Source organism: Dromiciops gliroides, chromosome 4 (genome assembly GCF_019393635.1).
Source record: "Dromiciops gliroides isolate mDroGli1 chromosome 4, mDroGli1.pri, whole genome shotgun sequence".
NCBI classification, from domain to species: Eukaryota; Metazoa; Chordata; class Mammalia; order Microbiotheria; family Microbiotheriidae; genus Dromiciops; species Dromiciops gliroides.
Window position 1 is genome coordinate 215,004,219 of NC_057864.1, and position 18,814 is coordinate 215,023,032.

The window sequence follows — 18,814 nt, forward strand, 5'->3', positions numbered from 1 at the left end:
GGAACTCCCCAGGGGCTCTGGTTTGTAAGGGAGGGAGGGGTCAGGTTTCTTGGGCCTGGGACAAGCCACCTGCCTGCTTGTGACAAATGCTGTCAAAATAGCTCTGCTGGGAGGGAGATTAATTTAGGGTGGTGGGGGAGGAATCCCACACGCTCTCTCTCTCTCTCTCTCTCTCTCTCTCTCTCTCTCTCTCTCTCACACACACACACACACACACACACACACACACACATACACACACACACACAAATGTACACATGACAAGTGGGGGGACTCTCTCTCTCTTTTGGCAGAGTACAATAGCAACCTCCTTCAAAGCAAGCCCAGGGAATCTCCAGGATGCCAAGCCCCCAGTTTTCTTCCCCTTGCTCCACTTAGAGGCAGAAAAGAGCAAGACCACTGGGCACATGTCCTACTGTCCTGTGGAAGAGTCACAGGTGACAGGGATGGGAAGAGGAGAAGCTAAGCCAGCCTCACTGGGCATTGAGCACCACAGTGGAAGGAATTGAGGAGAGGACAGTCTGGTCTCCAAAGACTGAAAACAGAGAAGATTTCTGGGGTGCTCTGGCCTGGACTTCAGAGGCAATAAATAGAAGGTGCAGCATCTTTTTTTTTCTGAACCCTTGGGGTGAGGCCCTGTCAATGGAGCTAGAGAAGGAGGGATTGAAAGGCCCTGAGGATCCAGCCTGGCTGGGGCTGGGGCTGGGGCTGGGGCTGGGGCTGAGGCTGGGGCAGGGCTGTAGTCTTGGGTTTTCACCTCATGCTTCCCCCACTCATCCCCCTGCCCCATCCCCCGGCTCTGAATTCACAGCTGGGCCTTCCTCTCTAAGCCTGTTAGTTGACTCTGGATCTATCACGTATGAATGTGGTTATCTTTGTGTCATCTCCCCCATCAGAATGTGAGTTCCTTTAAACAGGGTCTACTTTTACCTTTGTATTTTCTGCAGTTAGCACAGTGCCTGGCACATTAGTAAATGTCTCATAAATGCTGCTAGACAGACCAAACCTTCTGGAACATCACTTGACTCATCAGGGTGTTTTCCTTCATTAGGTGGCCGGTTGTCTCCTCCTGAGCAGGTCCTTATTTAGTGTCTCAAGTGGGTACCCTGCTCTTGCAGAAGGCTTTACACCCCAAGCCACTCCATTTTGTCAGGATTTGGTATCATGCCACCCCCCCACCCACAGGGAACATCAAGGCTCTGTCACCTTCCCCTGCTTGAGCTTGAACCCCTCAATGTTCCCACCCGCTCCCATGGCAATGCTAACTACAGCTAGATCCCATTGCCACTGGTACTTGCCTTTTTGGGTTTCATAGAAACGGTGTTGCCCGTAGAGAACGTTGCTGTTTCCATGGTGATCTAAGTGGCTCATGGGTAGGAAGGTAGATGCCAGGCTCCCCGAAAATCTGGGGTACCCTGGAGCTAGAGAAACAGAGAGACAGGCTGGAGAGGCAGAACCACTGGCCCCCTGGGAACCTTCCAGCCCCAACCCAGACACCAAGGTAGTGAGATACTGTCCAGCTCTGTATAGATACCCTATAGAACTCCATATAGCACACCAGTGGGAAATCAAACCATCAATACATCATATTAACTCTGACTTGACTAATACCATCCCTCCGGTGCTGTACAAATTGAATTGCTGATGGGATGGAGGGAGTGGAGAGGGGAAGGAAGGAGGGGAGGGACCCACTTTGATTTTCCTTTCACGACCACAGCCACCATGGTGAGAAGCGCTCAGAGGGATGGCAGCAAGAGAGGAGTTTTTGAGAAACCTCTCAGGAGAGGTGAAGGGAGAAATGAATGGCAATGGATCACCTCATCGACTGGGGAGGGGGCGGCAGGAGCTGCTTTTTCTAGCTGATCAGGAAGAAAAGGGTGCGGCTCCAAGTTTCTCCTGCTTGGAGTTCTGGATCTCTCAGCGAGAGGTGGCCTTGGGCACAAGGAAGGCCTTTTCCAATTGTTGCAAAGACAGTATGGACAGTGTGGCCCAGGACTCGGTGGTGGAGAGTAGGGCAGAGAGCTTTTCAACTGTATTTTTTTGGATTTCTCCTGATTCCCTTCATAGGTCAGTTGGAAAATGCTTCCTACCCTTAGCAAGGGGGATGAGAAGCAGAAGGGATAAAATTTACTAATATTGACCTAATGATTTACAATTTGTAAGGCATGTTACATACATGATCTCATTTGAGCCCCAGGATCATCCTGGTGAGACAGGTCTAACAGGTATGGTTATTTCCATTTGATAGAAATGGCTAACTGGACAGAAGGGTAGGAAATAAGGATCGAGCCTTCTACCACCTCAGGAATACCCCCGCATAGAACTTCTCAGAAGTATCCCAAGGATCTGATTTGGTCCAAATCTAATCCAATATGATCCAGCAAGCATGCATTCAGCACCATCTATGTGTAGGGCCCTGTTGTCAGGTGCCCCTGCCCTCAAAGAGCTTACATTCCATTGGTAACCTACCCACAGGTCACGCACGTGAGGATAGGGCAGCTGTGTGAGAGGCATAGAAAGGAGGCTGATATGTCTTGGAGTCTTATGGAGTCCCAGAGATTACATGGCCAAAGTAAATGTTTCCTCAGGGGGTACATGCTATCTGTTCAGTGACCACATAAATGCATGCTGAATAACATAGGTGCCATTCTCCCAACTAGACCAGGTCTTCCTTTTGATCTAACTCTTCCTCAAAGGGAATCAAGGTTCCAAAAGGAGGCCGTGATACCTCCATCTCCCCAAGCTCCTCAGTCCCAAATGCTGAGCTCAGCGGTCAAGCACGCCCGCTCCCTACTTGGGAAGATGCCTTCCTTCCTTGAGGCTGGGGTAGAAGGACAGGGGAAGGGATGCTGGTCTGTTTTCAAGTCTAGTCTTTTTTTCCTTACCCTCCAATGATTCTCTCTGTTTAAAAGGAAGAGACAGGGGCAGCTAGGTGGCACAGTGGATAGAGCACTGGCCCTGGAGTCAGGAGGACCTGAGTTTAAATCCGGCCTCAGAAACTTAATACTTACTAGCTGTGTGACCCTGAGCAAGTCACTTAACCCCCATGGCCTCACCAAAAAAAAAAAAGGGAAGAGGCCTAGGCTCAGAAAGCAGAGGTAACTTGGTAAAAAGGTAAAATGATCTTGAGTCCTAAGAAAGGGCTAAAGGAAAGAGATCCTACCACCACCCCACTACAGCCCATGAGACAGGGATGGGTATGAAAACTTAGAACTCATGGGCTGGTATCAAGGGTAGGATTCTTCCTTGTGGTCAGAGAACTGGAGAAGCAAGGCAGCCTTCCCATGGCTGTGGGGGTAGGGTTCAAAGTTAAAATCAGCTCCACCCAAGTGCCAGGGACATGTGTTCCCCAGCCTGCTTCTCCCACAGACCCTTCCCTCCACCCCATCCTGACCCCATTCCCCTATTTTGGTTCTTTTTTTTTTAATCACTCCATAGGGTTCAATAGCAAATAACTCCTCCTGACAAGGACAAGGAGACAAGGGCAGGAGGGATGAAGTGAAGGAAGCAAGCAGGAGCTTGAACCAAACAGCCTGGCCTTACAAAGTCTGGCCGGTTTGCTGTTGTCCTGCTTGTGTTAAGGAGATCCATGAGTATGGAACTGCCCTTGGACTTCTTCTGGTCGACCTCAAGAATAACCAGAGATTCTTAGTAGCATCCCAGAAGCCCAGCTCTCTAGAGATGGCCCCAAATGCTCGCCTAACCTGAGGCTGAGCAACAGAATAGGGTTTGAGAAGTTAGAAGGCTGGACTACAGGGCAGGCATGGGGTCTTGGGGTGGGGGAATCCACCTAGCAAATAGGAGCTCTTGGCCCCTTCATCCTTCTTCAAAGATGCTCCATTTCACTTGAGTAGCTTTTCATCCAATGGCAATCTCATTTTCATCTGTGAGAAGGGACTTCTGACCCTCAATAACTTCCAAAAGAGAGGCCTTACACAGGAGGAAAGATGGTAGGGAACCTCAAGAGGTATGGGGCCGACAGATGTACCAGGACCGAGGGTCCCCTGAATCAGTAGTTACAAACCAGAGATAGGGATGCAGAGTTGTAAGTCAGACTTTCCAGTTGGGAGGTACCCAATCTTGGCGTCCACCCCTTATTTAAACCCCATGGCCATTCCTAGTGTGATTCTTAGGATCTATTGAGGCACAGAGTTGCTTCTGAATAAAAACAGTTCAATCATCTAAAGGAAGCAAGGTGGTGCAGTGGATAAAGCATGGGGCTTGGAGTAAAGAAGATCTGAGTTCAAATTTGCCCTCAAACACTTTAACTACCTGTGTAAACCCAGGCAAGTCACTTACTTAACCTCCTTCTGCCTCAGTTTCCTCAACTATAAATTGGGGATCTTAATAGCACCTATCTCCCAGGGCTGTCAGGAGGATCAAATGAGATAATAATTGTAAAGCACTTAGCTCAATGCCTGGAACATAGTAAGCTCTATATAAATGTCAGCTCTTATTGTTGTTATTAATGGGGGATGTTCTAGCCTCAGTTTAGAGAGTAAAACCCCAGGGTTGAATCTCTGGCCTTTTGCTGAGCCCAGAGCAGACATGTCTTAGGTGGATAGGGGAAAGAGGCTTTACAGTTCCCAGTCTATAACAACTGAAAATCGAAAGAAAGAAGGCAAGACCTTAGCATCCCCTTTTCCCTCTGACTCCAACTGCTGGTCTGGGTAGACCCCTCGTCCCACGCCTTATGCCAATTCTTCATGCAGTCCTAAGAAAAGCTTCTCATCCTTGCTTGTCCCATCAGGAGCACTGGAAAAATGGCTGGTCAGTAAGTCTTGCTGTGGGCACAGGGCTGCCCTCATCTCAGATAGAAGGGAGGACAAAGATCCAGAGAAAAGGACAAAGGGACCGTGCCTGATCCCCGCTGCTGCTGCCTTCCTCCATGAGGATGCAGACTCAAAGTTTGAGAGGAATGGGTAGACTTGGCCTCTGTCTGGTTTGTGCCGAGGCACATCTGGAACAGATGTTTGCTAGATTAACCTCAGCTGCTGGAAAACATTTTGGAGAGAAGCTGGGAGGGTGGGGAAAACAGGGGTGGAGGGTTGGGAGGGGCAAGGGTGGAAGCAGTGGTGATGGGAGGTTACTGCTTCTCTGCTACTCAAAGCCAGGGGAAGGGACAGATTGGTTAAATCACTGCAGCTGTTTTCTTTTAATTGGCTGTTGTTAAAACTTTTACTGGCCCTCGTTTTGGTAAACAGAAGTCTGTAAATTCCTCTATCCCAGATGCCAGTTTCCCAGGCAGAGAACCCCCCTGCAAGCCCTCAGGAGGTCCTTTGCTTCTTGTTTCTCCATTGGGAGGAGCCCATCCAAAACAGCTGGCAACTGAAAAGGCATCTCAGGGTGGGGATGCCCTCCCCACCCAGTCTTCTACTGCTCCCTTCCCTCCTAGTCTGGGGACAGGAGGGTGGAACACTAACCCCACTGAATGCCAGAGAAATTACTCTTTCTCTCTGTTGGGGGAAACAGGAGAAGAGGTTCACAGGAGGCAAAGGCTGGTGCTGGTGGGAGTGGACGACTTACGGCCACATGTTCTCCACCCAAATGAGACCCTATAACCAAGAGTTTGCTTATTCTGCCAGGAGCAGCCTCCTGAACTTTAAACTGGACCAAAGATAGGCAGACAGCAGCTGCTAGGAGTGTCTCGGAAACGACAGGAGTGGCTGTTGGGGGGCAGAGGGAGGTGGCAGGCACAATGGAGGAAATCTGCCTGTGTCTGTCAGGAGCACTGAGCAAGATCACAGTGCCAATTAGGCAGACCCCCAGCAGCCCTGGGCTGCTCTGAGGACCACTGGCTCCATTCTTTGGCTCCCTGGCCAGCTGTGGGAGCAGAGGGAGGCTTTGGGGGCGGCAGGAAAGGCTCAGCTCTGGAAAATGCCTCTGCCAACACTGAGGCTCTGACCCTAGAGAAAGAGATGCATAAAGGAAAAGTGCAAGAGGCGCTGATGAGAATGAGGACATGGAAGAAGGGAGGGGGGATGAGTGGGAGGAAGAAGAAAAAGAGAAGACCACTGGGAGAAAACAGCGTGGGAGAGGCAAAGCAAAGAAGAAACAAGAGAGAGAGAAAAGAGAGGATGAGAGAATAATGAATTGGGGGGGCATGTGTGAGTCTGAGAGGAAATAAAGGGGAGGGGGGAAGGAAGGAAGGGGAGAAAGAACAAAAAATGGGAAGAAAGGAGGAAAGTTAGAAGGAAGGAAGGAAGGAAGGAAGGATGGGCCACGGAGATTCTGACTGTGAGAGAAACAAATGAAAGACAGGAGACAGAGAGGATGGGAAACTAGACCCTCTCAGACTCTGACAGGGCTGCCCAATGCCATGATAAAGGACTTCTTTCTTCCTTCCAACAAGATAGAACCCTCTGAATTGAAGAAAATTAAAAAAATGATTTTTATGAATCAGAGCAGCTGTTCTTGGACCAGTTTGGTTTCTGTTTATTGCCCGAGTTGGGGAAAACACTGGGATTCTTTCAGGGACTGGGGCTGGGCTCTGCCTGCAGCTGTGCTCAAGGAATGTGCCTTGGGCTCGGCAGAGGCTCTTTGCTGAGCTAGCCTGCTGGGGGGCGGGGTGTAGAGGTGGGGGGGGGGAGAGGATGTGTTGGGGGGAGGAGGTTGGGAGGGGGAGGAGATAGGTCATAGGGGAATAGCCGATTGCTGGACCCAGAGGTCCACTCTTCCAGACTCATCGCTTAGGGGTTGGTTGACACCAGTCCTTGGGAGAAAGTCTTGAGACTGAATTCCATTATACAGGAGGGTCAGGGAGAGATGCTGAAGGGACAAAGGGAAGATGAAGAAACAGGTCAAGGACAAATGGTCCTAGGAAAGAGGAGAAGGTACTTTGGGATGTGTCTCGGAAAAGAAGATGGTTGGGGGTGGGGCTGGTATTATTCTGGGATGGCAGGGAAGGAAAGAAGGGAGAGGGTGGTGTGGGGTGTAGAAAGACTTGTAGAAAAGGAAAATACACCCCCCCAAAAAAAAAGTGAAGAGCAAGAGAGGACTTCAGAAGAGCAGGCCAGTGTTTTATCCAGGTCAGTGAAATGCTATCTTCTAAACCTTAGCCTTTGGAGTCTGGCACAGAAGAGAGAGAGCCCCCTACCTGAGGACCCTCCCCCAAGCATTCCCAGGAGGGAAGGGGACCCAGCACACAACCTGCCCTTTCTTCTCCCCTTCAGCTAACTTGCTCTGTTCTGTTCTGGAGCATCTGACTACTGCCCGCGTAGGGTTGTGGGAAGTCCACAGGGGGACCACAAGGGGACCCTGTACTGTTAATGGTGCCCCTTGCCCCAATCCTTAGCAGAAGTGAATTGCCATGGAGACCCAAGAGGCTTTGTATTTTTTTTTTTTGACAAAAATCCTATTAATATAAATGGCAACAATTAGACAGGGGATAGTCGGAATCAGGGAGCAATCAGCACCTAATGATGTGTAATAAAGCTAGGGGAAGTCATTTGGTCTCACTATAAGCCAATTGTAGGGATGGGTGGGGGGTGGGGTGGGAGGCAGAGAAAAACCACATGGTCCTGCTAGGTCCTTGGGCTAGAGTGAGGCAAGGTTATTGTTCCAACTTTAATTAAATCTTCCAAACTTCTGCCTCTGCCGGTGCCTCTGGGGCTCCTCTATCTACCAGATCCAAGAAGGTCAGGGGTATTTGCTTGAGGGAATCCATGGGAAGGCAGGGCAGAATGATAAGGTAGAGAGGGTGGGGTTGAAGACCCTGCTTCTTTCTCTGTCTCTGATTTCCCAAGAGCACAGGGCTAGGGCCATAGATACAGTGACCATATTTTATGAATATAAAAGGTCACATGCCTGACAAAGAAAAGCAATGTAGCAGTGCTAGACTCAGAGTCAAGAAGGCCTGGGTTCAAATTTCTCCTCAGACACTTGCTAGCTATGTGACCCTGGGCAAATCACTGAGCCTCAGTTTTTGTTTTTTGTGGGGCAATGAGTGTTAAGTGACTTGCCCAGGGTCACACAGCTAGTAAGTGTCAAGTGTCTGAGGCCCCATTTGAACTCAGGTCCTCCTGAATCCAGGGCTGGTGCTTTATCCCCTGCACCACCTAACTGCCCCTATCCTCAATTTTCTTATCTGAGGTTGAACTCCTAAGATCCCCATCCAGCACCCAAATCTAAGGTTAAAAAGATCTTTCCTTTGTAAAGCCTTTCTTTAAAAGTGTTAGTTTCTTTTGCCGAAATAAGAATGCTTTCAGAAAATACACATGGGGCTGATGTGCTCAGCATTAAGGACAGAGGAAGTGAGTTGGGTTTGGACCTTCGCCTGGTTCTCATTGAGAAGATCTGTGTAGACTCTATTTTAAAGGCTGGGCCCAAGAGCAAGAAAGGTTCACAAGAGGATGGGGCAGAGAGAGTGAAAAAAGCAATAGAGATAAAGTGGAGTTTCTTGTAATAACGTTGGATAATTGCCAGGAAGAGTTAAGGGAGAGTTAAAGCCCCAGCAAACTGGGCTTCAGGGTGTCCCCAAACACCAGAAAATTCTGTTTAGAGCTAGAAGAAGCCTAAGAGCCTCTCTAGTCCTTCATTTTATAATAGATGAAATGAAAGCCCCAAGAGGTCAAGGGAATTGCCCAACGTCCCAAAGTCATGCCAAGTCAACAAGCATTTATCACATCTTTCTGATGTGCCAGGGACTGTTCTAGCTTGGGGATACAAGGAAAGGCAAAAACAAACAAACAAAAACACCAGTCCCTGCCTTCAAGGGACTCACATTCTAATGGGAAAGACAACAGGCAAACAACTATGATCCAAGATACACACAGGGTAAATGAGAGATTATCTCTGAGCTATGGCACTAGATGGAAGGAAGGAAAGGCTTCTTGCAGAAGATGGGATTTTAGGAGGCAGCAAGGTGGCACAGTGGATAAAGCACTGGACCTGGAATCAGGAGAATCTGAGTTCAAATCCAGCCTCAGACAGTTGACACTTACTAGTCGTGTGACCCTGGCCAAGTCACTTAACCCCAATTGCCGAAGAAGAAGAAGAAAGAAGAAGAGATTTTAACTGAGACTTGAAAGAAAGTAGGGAAGCCAGGACAAAGGTTCATGAATCATGGACCCAGAACTGAAAGGAAGGCCATCCAAGTATTAAGTGATAGAGCTAAGATTCAAACCCAGGACCTTTGATTCTAAATTCAGTACTCTTTCCACTATGCCAGCCAGCTGATGTCAATTATCCAGGGAGAGTCCTGAGTTCCAATCTCTGCTGCATATCCAAGCCTGAGAGCAAACCTCCAGCTCATTCTCTTCCTACTCAGACTACAGTAATTCTAGCCTAGTTGAGCTTTGGGGAAAAGAGAAGGGGGTGTATGTGTGTCATGCGTTGTTTTTTTTCCTTTTCTTTTTGTCATTAAGAGGACCCCCCAGAAGCTACTCAGGCTTTCCTTGTACTTCAGGCTAGAGAAGAGGAGGAGGGCCCTGCAGTTATCCTTTAAATGACAGTCTTTTTTCACATCATCACACAAATAGGGAGGACATTAGGGACAAAAGTCACCTTCCTTAGCCACATGGACAGTGTTAACAACAACCAAAATGGTCTCTGTGAAGCCCCGCTTTCACAGCTGACGTTTCCTAGATTTGGCTTCCTCAGACTTAGACATCGTTCCCACTCCCAGAATCAGGATCCTCCCCTTCTCTTTTCCTTTCCTCTTTCTTCTCCCAGACTATTTCCCATTTGGTCACTCTCCAGGAGGAAGTGGCTGGTGGTGTTGGGGGTTGGAGGTGGGGAATGGGGAAACAAGACTTCAGTTATGGGAACTGACTGGAACTTGGGGAAGGAAGAGGGGGGAGAACGGTGTGTTCAAATTCCTCTTCTCAGGCTCAAGTAGCAGCCCCCTGCCCTCCTCTGGCCCACAGTTGAGGGATGACATTTGCCAGTACAGACCTAGGCTCCTAGGGCATTCCCCACCCCCAACCCCCTTGCTCTGAAAGCCCGGCTCTGTTTGGGATTTAACAGGCCTAGGGAGGGTTTTAAAGGACTCCAATGCTTCCCCTGCCAGCCAGCCCTGGGCCTCCTCTATAACTCCCTTTCTCTTCAAGCCAGGAGTATTTCTATGGAAAGCGGCCTCTCCAGCCTCCCCTCTCCCTTCCTTCCCCCCCATCATTGTCTTGAGACAATAAGACCATTTTCTCAAAGGCACAAAAGCAGCAGGGTCTGTCTCCCAGGCTCAGCTTCTAGCTCCCTTCTCTCCCTACTGTCCAGGGGGTGGGAGGGTGGGAGTGGGGATACAGGAGGGAGTTGAGGGGGAGAAGTAATTGGTGTTAGTTCTCACTCACCATGCTTTTTTAGGGCCCTCACCTGTTCCCCAACTATCTTCCATGATTAAGAAGAAAGGCAGGGGTATGATAGGAATGTACAGCCATGGGAAGGGTAAGGGAAAGAGTTGGCCCACCTGGCCCTTATGCCTACAAACTGGTTGATTTTTTCCTTGACTTCCACCATAAAACTCTAAGAAGCTCACCTGTTCACTAGGGCAGGGTCACAATAAAAAGAGTATGGTAGGGGCAGCTATATGGCGCAGTGGATAGAGCACCGGCCCTGGAGTCAGGAGTTCCAGAGTTCGGATCCGGCCTCAGACACTTAATACTTAACTAGCTGTGTGACCCTGGGCAAGTCACTTAACCCCAATTGCCTCACTAAAAAAAAAAAAAAAAAAAGAGTATGGTAAATGCAGATTTAGTCATGAGCTAGCTCCCTTGGTTTGATAGTGCCTTAATTGTTAGATGGTGAAGTGGATAGAGTGCCAGGAGTCAGAAAGACTTATTTTCCTGAGTTCGAATCTGGCCTCAGATACTTACTAGACGTGTGACCCTGGGCAAGTCACTTAATCCTGTTTGCCTCAGTATCCTCATCTGAGAAGGAAATAGCAAACCACTTCAGTATCTTTGCCAAGAAAACCCCAAATGGGGGGCAGCTAGGTGGCACAGTGGTTAAAGCACCGGCCTTGGATTCAGGAGGGCCTGAATTCAAATCCGGCTGCAGACACTTGACATTTACTAGCTGTGTGACCCTGGGCAAGTCACTTAACCCTCACTGCCTTGCAAAAACAAAACAAAACAAAACAAAACAAAACAAAAAAAGAAAACCCCAAATGGGACCACAAAGAGTTGGACACAACTGAAACAACTAAACAACACAATTACTAAATTAGAAGAATTTTTAATATGATAATATACAAAAGCTAAAATGGGTCAAAGAGTATGTGTTGCAGTGGATAGAAAGAGCCAGCTGTGGAGTCGGGACTTGAGTGCAAATTCCACTCCTGACACACACTAACTGTGTGACTTTGGGTAGGTCACACTGCACTGGGCCATTCTCCAAGCAATCTGTAGAGAAGGGCCAACCTGTACTTGGAAGAAGGAGTTTCCACATCGATGCAAATGAAATCATGGGTCCACTTTCTGAAGATAGAGGCTATCCGAAAAAGGCCAAAGAGAGACAGGTTTCCATGGGTTTTCCTTGGAAAACGTTTGAGGGCTAAGGTTTTGACAATGACAAGTTCATGAGTCACCAGATTTAGCTGGATCTTAGAGCTAAAATCCTGTCTCACTGTCTACATGGCATGATGAAAAGAATATTTGACCTGGGAACAAGATCTGTCCCAGAGAGATTAAGGGAAAAGGATCCTTATGGACACAAATATTTATAGCAGCCTTTTTCACTGTCACAAAGAAACAAACTGCATGCCTATCGAATGGGAAATAGCTGGACAAATTATAGTATACCAAAATGATGGATTATCATATTATATTATTGAGCCATAAGAAATGACAAGAGAGAAGGATTCAGAAAAACCTGGGAGGCTATGTGTGAACTGATGAAGATGAAAGTGAGCAGAGTTGGGGCAGCTAGGTGGCACAGTGGATAGAGCACTGGCCCTGGAGTCAGGAGGACCTGAGTTCAAATCCGGCCTCAGACACTTAACACTTACTAGCTGTGTGACCCTGGGCAAGTCACTTAACCCCAATTGCCTCACTTAAAAAAAAAATGTCTGAAAGTGAGCAGAGTTAGGAGAATAATTTATAGAGGGTGGGCCAAAAGTCACAAGGTTTTAATATAATATCTTTTTTATTTTATTTTTTTAAATTTTATTAATATAATATCTTAAAAATGATTTTTTCTTTATGTTTTGCCAATTGCAAGATTTGATTTTTCATAAGTGATGTAACTTCATTTCCTATATATACTGTATATAATGCTATGGTCTTGTAAATTAAAAACAAAAAAAGAAAGAAGTTATTCAATATTGAAACCCCTTTGTGACTTTTGACCCATGTTGTACAAATGACTACAACATTGTAAAGGAAAACAACTGTGAAAGACCAGAACTTTGATCAGTTCAGTGACCAATTAGAATATGAATCAGAAGGGCAGAATGAGTCCTCCATCTTTGGACACAACCCATGTATAGATTTGTTGTTTTTTTTTACTTGTCACAAGAACTTTTACTTGGGGTGGGGGGGGCAGGGTGGGGAGTGAGGGTTGGAGTGAATAAGGGGTTGGTGACAGTGTGTGTGTGTGTGTGTGTGTGTGTGTGTGTGTGTGTGTGTGTGTGTGTGTGAGGGGGGAAAGGAAGCAGGGAGAAAAGAATCATAATGAATTCTTAAAAATAAAGAGAAGAGAGCAGAAGGGAGTTCAGAAGTGAGATACAGCCAAGCACGGCAGTGATAGAACCGCCATATTAAAATTAAATATATCCCAAAATATCTGACTCATACAGACGTGATCCTAAAAGCAGTCTTCTTTTTCTAGTTTTGTTCATGTTCAACATTTGAAAATTCATTTTAAAAAAAGATCTGGGTTCTAATTTTACTTCAGATCTACAAGTCACAAAGTCACTGCTAAGTGGTATAGTGGAGAGAGTATTCAGGATTCAGGAGGCGGGAAGACCTGAGCTCTGATCCTGCCGCAAACATTTCCGAGCTATGTGACCCACTTAACCCTATGACTCAGTTTTCTCATCTGTAAAAATGGGAATAACAGTAACACCTCCCTCCAAGATTGCTGTGAGGATCAGATGAGTTAACATACATAAACCTCTTTGCAAACCTTACAGAGCTACATAAATGCTATTATTATTATTATTATTATTATTATCTGTTCATAGACAGATCAGTTTATTTTTCTGACTTAGCTGATCACCTATAAAATGGCGATAATACTTGCATCACATACATAAATGTATGCTATAAAAAGAAAGTGCTGTGCTTTGTGAAATGCTATATAAACAGTAGCTTTTGTCATTAGCCTTACCCTACTCTCAGCAGCTTCTCAAGTCCCCTAGGTACAATGACCCGGATGACATATTCCCTAGAGTCTACTGCCCCTGCTGTCCCAGGAATCCCCCCACCCCAGGCTCCATATCTCCTAGAATGCTTGGTGGCTGTCCCAATGGGAGGAAGGGTACAAAGAATATTTTAAACTATAGAGATAGACAGTCAACAAACATTTGGTAAAGCCGACTCATTTATGCAGCACTCTTCTGTGGCACTGAAGATAGTAAGAAAGGCGGATACATCAGCCCTGCTCTCACGTACTCTTTTTTTTTGGGGGGGGGGGCAATGAGGGTTAAGTGACTTGCCCAGGGGCACACAGCTAGTAAGTGTCAAATGTCTGAGACTGGATTTGAACTTAGGTCCTCCTGAATCCAGGGCCAGTGCTTTATCCACTGCACCACCTAGCTGTTCCCATCACATGCTCATTTTTTAACAGAAGAGACAACAGGCAAAACACTATGCACAAACGAGAGATCTACAGATCAGATGGAAGGGTTGGAGGGGAGAGAGGGTGGTACTTTTGCAGAAAGCAAGACTTGGTTTGAGTCTTGAAGGATGCTAGAGAGGTCAGGATACAGGGTTGAGGAGGGAGTGGATTCTAGGCATTGGGAAGAGCTAGGGGAAGAAGATAAGAGTTTGGTGTAAGAGAAACCTGTGATTTTATTGTTGTAGATGAGAAAATTCCTTGTGCCGAATGCAGTTAAGTAGCTACTTGCAACTTTAAGGGTCTTTAAGAGTTGCCAGGACCACTGAGACGTTAAGTGATATGGCCAGGATCACACAGTTAGTGTGTATCATAGGTGGATTTGAACCCAGGTTACTGTGATTCCCAGGTAACCATCCACTACCCCTTTTCAATAGTATTTTCTGAAAACACAAATACATTTTAGTGACAGAAGATCCCACTCTTTAGGGCATCCATGTATTTATATGATGATATCAAGATGTACGAGCTACATAAGTGGGAAAAAATAAAATATCATTTTATTGTTTTTGTTTGTTTTGTTGTTGTTGTTGGTTTTTTTTTACCGGGCAATTTAAGTGATTTGCCCAGGGTCACACAGCTAGTAAATGTCAAGTGTCTGAGGCCAGATTTGAACTCAGGTCCTCCCGAATCTGGGACCAGTGCTTTATCCACTGCTCTACCTAGCTGCCCCCTAAAATATTGTTTTTTAAAATTATAGCTAAATCACACACACAAAAAGGTGTAAATGCCACAGTGAAATCTCAAGCTCGGATTCAGAGCCTCCGTGGGACCCTCAGGAGGTACAGTCTTCAAACTTTGCCCAGATGTCTTAGTTTGGCTCTGCCCAAGGGGCGGAAGCTGTGACTTCTTTCATCTGAGGGGAGATGTCAAAAGCCCGGGCAACAGTGGTCAGGTTCCTTTGGAACAACATGAGTGGGCAGTCTGCCCCGGAGCCCTGGGAACTCCCAGCACCCTTGGCACATACTTCAAAGGGAGGAGAGGTATTCCACTGTAACCCAAGCTCGAGAGGGAACCCTTCCAAAAGGGAGTCCAGCCCTCAGGGGTGGTGGGGTGGGGGGGAGGGGCAGGAAGCCAGGCAGGCTTCTAGCCTGGGTATGGGGAGAGCAGGTGTACAGACACATGGGATCCTGGGACTCCCAGAATCCTGGAGTCTCCTAGTTAGAAAGGACCTCTGGGATCATAGCACAAATCCCTTCAATGCCTTAAACATCTTTGATATACTGGACAAGTGATCTGTTGAACTTCTCTTGAACACTTCCAGAGACAGGAAGCTCCCCACCCCCCATCAGGCAGTCTGTTCTTTGCAATACTGAGCCAATATCTTTGCCCCTCTCCCCATAACTTGGGCCCTTTGGTTCTCATTCTACCCTCTCATGCAAGAAAAAAGATCTGGTTCCTCTTCCTTATAACAGCCCTTGCTAGCCCAGCCATTCTCCCCATGGAGACCCTCTTAACTCTGTCTACCTGTAAACAATCCATCAATCCACAAGCATTTAAAGCATGCCTACTATGTGCAGGCCATCGGGTTCTGTCCCAAGGCCTCAAAGATGAAAACAAAACAACCCTTGTCTCTTAAGGTGTGGCTTCCAGAATGAGACTACCCTTGATAATGGCCTATTTCACCATCATTTATACTTCTAAGGATATAGCCTCAGACTGCAGTAGTTTAGAAACCCCTGGGCTCGTGCCAGGAGACATCTATATCTAATAATAACAAAGGTGCTAATAATTTTAGCTCACATTTCTATGGGGCTTTAAGGTTGACAGAGTGCCTTCCTTGCTTTGGCCCTGGGAGGTCTATCTCCCCAGGTGAGAAAGCCACCAGTGACTTTTCTCTAGACATATAGACATGGGAACCCAGAAGCACATGTATACCTTGCATGGAAATGAGCACATCTGGCTGGTTATAGGGAACTAGGTGGTAGAATAGGTAGTGCCTGAATTGGTGTTTAGGAAAATACAAGTTCAAATCCTGCCTGAGACACTTAGATGTGTGGCTTTGGGCAAGTCACTTAATTTGTTTGAGTCTCAGTTTCCTCATTGGTAAAATGGGAACAATAATGCTAGCACCTATCTTATAGGGAACTGGTGTCGCTCACCTAGTGTCCCAAGCACTACTGCCCCTCCATCTGGTTAATGTCCCAGGCGCTATTGTCCCTTCACCTAGGGTCTTAGGATAGGTAAAGGAAACCATATACTGGAAAGTTTCTTCCCACTGAGTGACCTGGAGCCAGAAGCCTGACAAGATTCAGGGATTCGGAGCTGCTACCTAACTGGACAGATTCAACTTCTTTTTCTCACCAGTACCTGAGCCACGTGGAATTAGACTTTGGTCCTTCTTTCCAAGGTTCTATATGTCTTCAGAAACCAGGCAGTTTCTGGCTGGGCAGTAGAGGCAATGAGGGGGTTGTTGTTCAGTTGTTTCAGCTGAGTCTGACTCTTTGTGACCCCATTTGGGGTTTTCTTGGTAAAGATACTGGAATGGTTTGCCATTTCCTTCTCCAGTGGATTAAGGCAAACAGAGGTTAAGTGACTTGTCTAGGATAATACTGATAGTAAGTTTCTGAGACCAGATTTGAACTCAGGTCTTTCTGACTCCAGGCCTGGCACTCTAGCCATTGTGCCACATAGGATAGTATTGAAGAGTTATCTCAATTACATTATAAAAGAACAAACAAACAAAAAGAACTAGGGGGCTCATATCTATATAGCTAGCTCCTAACACTATGACAGTAAGCCCCATTCCCTTGACCCCTTCTACACATATCCCCTCTAATTCTCCTTAATGTTTTAATTCTTTTTAAAAAATCAACCCCCCCATTTCAAGGCTATCCTATTAATCTAGTTTTTGCCTGATTTAAAATATATGTGAGAATTAATTATATGGGCTTGGAGTCAGAAAACCTGTGTCTGAATATATATCTTCTCAACGGTGAGGTGGTGCAGTGAAGAGAGTGCTAGAGCAGGAGTCAAGGAGCCCTTAGTTCACACCCAGCCTCAGACACTTAGCTGTGTGATCTGGGGCAAGTCACTGAACCTCTCTGTGCCTCAGTTTCCTCTTCTGGAAAATGGGAGGAATAGTAACATCTACCTTCCAGGGTTGTTGTGAGGATAAAATGAACTGCTTTGCAAACCTTAAAGCACTATATAAAGGCTAACTTACTATTATTATTATTATTTTTTTTTTTTGGTGAGGCAATTGGGGTTAAGTGACTTGCCCAGGGTCACACAGCTAGTAAGTGTTAAGTGTCTGAGCCTGGATTTGAACTCAGGTCCTCCTGACTCCAGGGCCAGTGCTCTATCCACTGCGCCATCTAGCTGCCCCGAGGCTAACTTATTATTAACAAAAATGATGATGATGATGATAATGTCACTCAATCTCAGAACCTCAGTTCCCTCATGAATTAAATGGAGGCAATAATACTTACTCCTACCCCACAGGGTTGTTGTGAGGAAAGCATTTCTCAAACTTAAATGTGCCACATGAGGGTGAGTTGAGATTGATTATAATTTTTATTATCATCCCTCGTTCCAGACCATCCTAGAAAGGTCCTGAGCTTCAGGACCATCTTAGAAGGGGCTTGCTCTCATAATACTAATATGAATACTAATACCAATACTAGTACTAATACTAATACCAATATTTAATACTAATAACACACATTTACACATTACATTAAAATTTTGCAAGTACTTTATGCAATTATCAAATTTGAGCATCACAACAACCCTGTGAGGTATTACTAATATATATGTATAATTATTATTATTACCCCCATTTTATAGCTGAGGAAGCTGAGGCTCTGTGAGGTTAAAAAGTTTAAGGACTTGTTAATGATCATGCAACTGCTCAAGGGAGGATTTGAACCCAGATCCTCTTGACTTCAAGATGGGCACTATCCCAACCTGTCACTTCTATCCCCATCCTGTCTAGACTCCTTAGCCAGTGCCTTGAGCACCATTACATGGCCGTTAAAAGCACCTCTAACTGTGACACTTTGGCTGGTAGTGAAGATGGACTATGTGTTTTAACTTGGCTTGGAAGGAGACTCGTCCTCAATGTGAGGGTGAAAGGCAAGGATGATTGGGCTCCAATCACTTCTACCTCTTTTTGATGGTGCTGGACCACAGGGTCGGGGTGGGAGGGGGGAGGTTGGGAGGCAGATCTTAAGAATCCCTTCTTCAAAGGCAATTCATTTCTTAGAAAGTGTCCTTGATCAGAGATACAGTAGGGAAAAAAGAAAAAAAATCAGTTGGGCTGGAAGGACCACCTTCGAGAGTAATAAATGTTTTCCCAAACCTAAGAAGACCTCCTCTGGAGCTATTTCCTGACCAAAACAGGGTTTTTAAGTTCATGTGGGGGCAACTGAAGTCTATCCTGGGTCCCATTAAGAAGAAATAGATGCCAGAGTTAGGGTTTCAATAGTGTCCATAGATATTTCTGTTTTTTTCAGGGAACCTCCTATGAAAATAAGAAATTTTGCTTCTTTTCTCCTAAGACTAAGCTGAATCCCCAAACATAAGATATTACATGAAATGCTGAGGATAATGGGAAAGGGGAGATGATAGCAAGATGTTGATTCTTTGAGACCCGAGAGGGTCTGGGATCTGTCAGGATCCTCTCTGCCCCAGCCAGATTCTTTGTCTTGAGGCCAAACCTTTAACTTAAGACCTCAGTAGAATCGATGTATGGGAGTTTGGGATCAGTAGATTTTGTCCGTCTGGGGCTTTAGAAAACAGAAGGATAAGGGGTTAATGTTAGGGTAAGAAGTGGGTCTATGTGCCTGGCTTATTTCAGAAGTTTTCCTCCCCCTCCAGAGACAAGAGACCACAAGTGAAATAAGTTTCAGAAGTCTCTGCTCTGCTTTCCTTGCCCCCCACCTCCAGCCTGTTCCCCATTTCCCTCCCCAGCACAGGCCCCCATCAAACAGCATCTCCTTTCATCGGCCCTGTGGGTGGTCCCAGCCTCAACAGCTGGGGGGTGGGGTGGGGAAGGAGGGGGCAGGAATTCCCTGACAATAGGACCAGCTGCACTGAACCC

At 46.4% G+C, this 18,814-nt stretch overlaps 1 protein-coding gene across 2 annotated transcripts in view; it reads right to left on the reverse strand.

Annotated features, from left to right (window-relative positions):
- The window catches only part of BAHCC1 (BAH domain and coiled-coil containing 1), a 154,320-nt gene that overhangs the window by 53,004 nt on the left and 82,502 nt on the right, over positions 1-18,814 (reverse strand). For both annotated transcript variants that reach the window (XM_043963687.1, XM_043963686.1), the window contains exon 3: positions 1,299-1,421. In XM_043963687.1, coding sequence (XP_043819622.1) covers positions 1,299-1,421 — 123 coding nt within the window. The remainder of the gene's footprint in view (positions 1-1,298; positions 1,422-18,814) is intronic.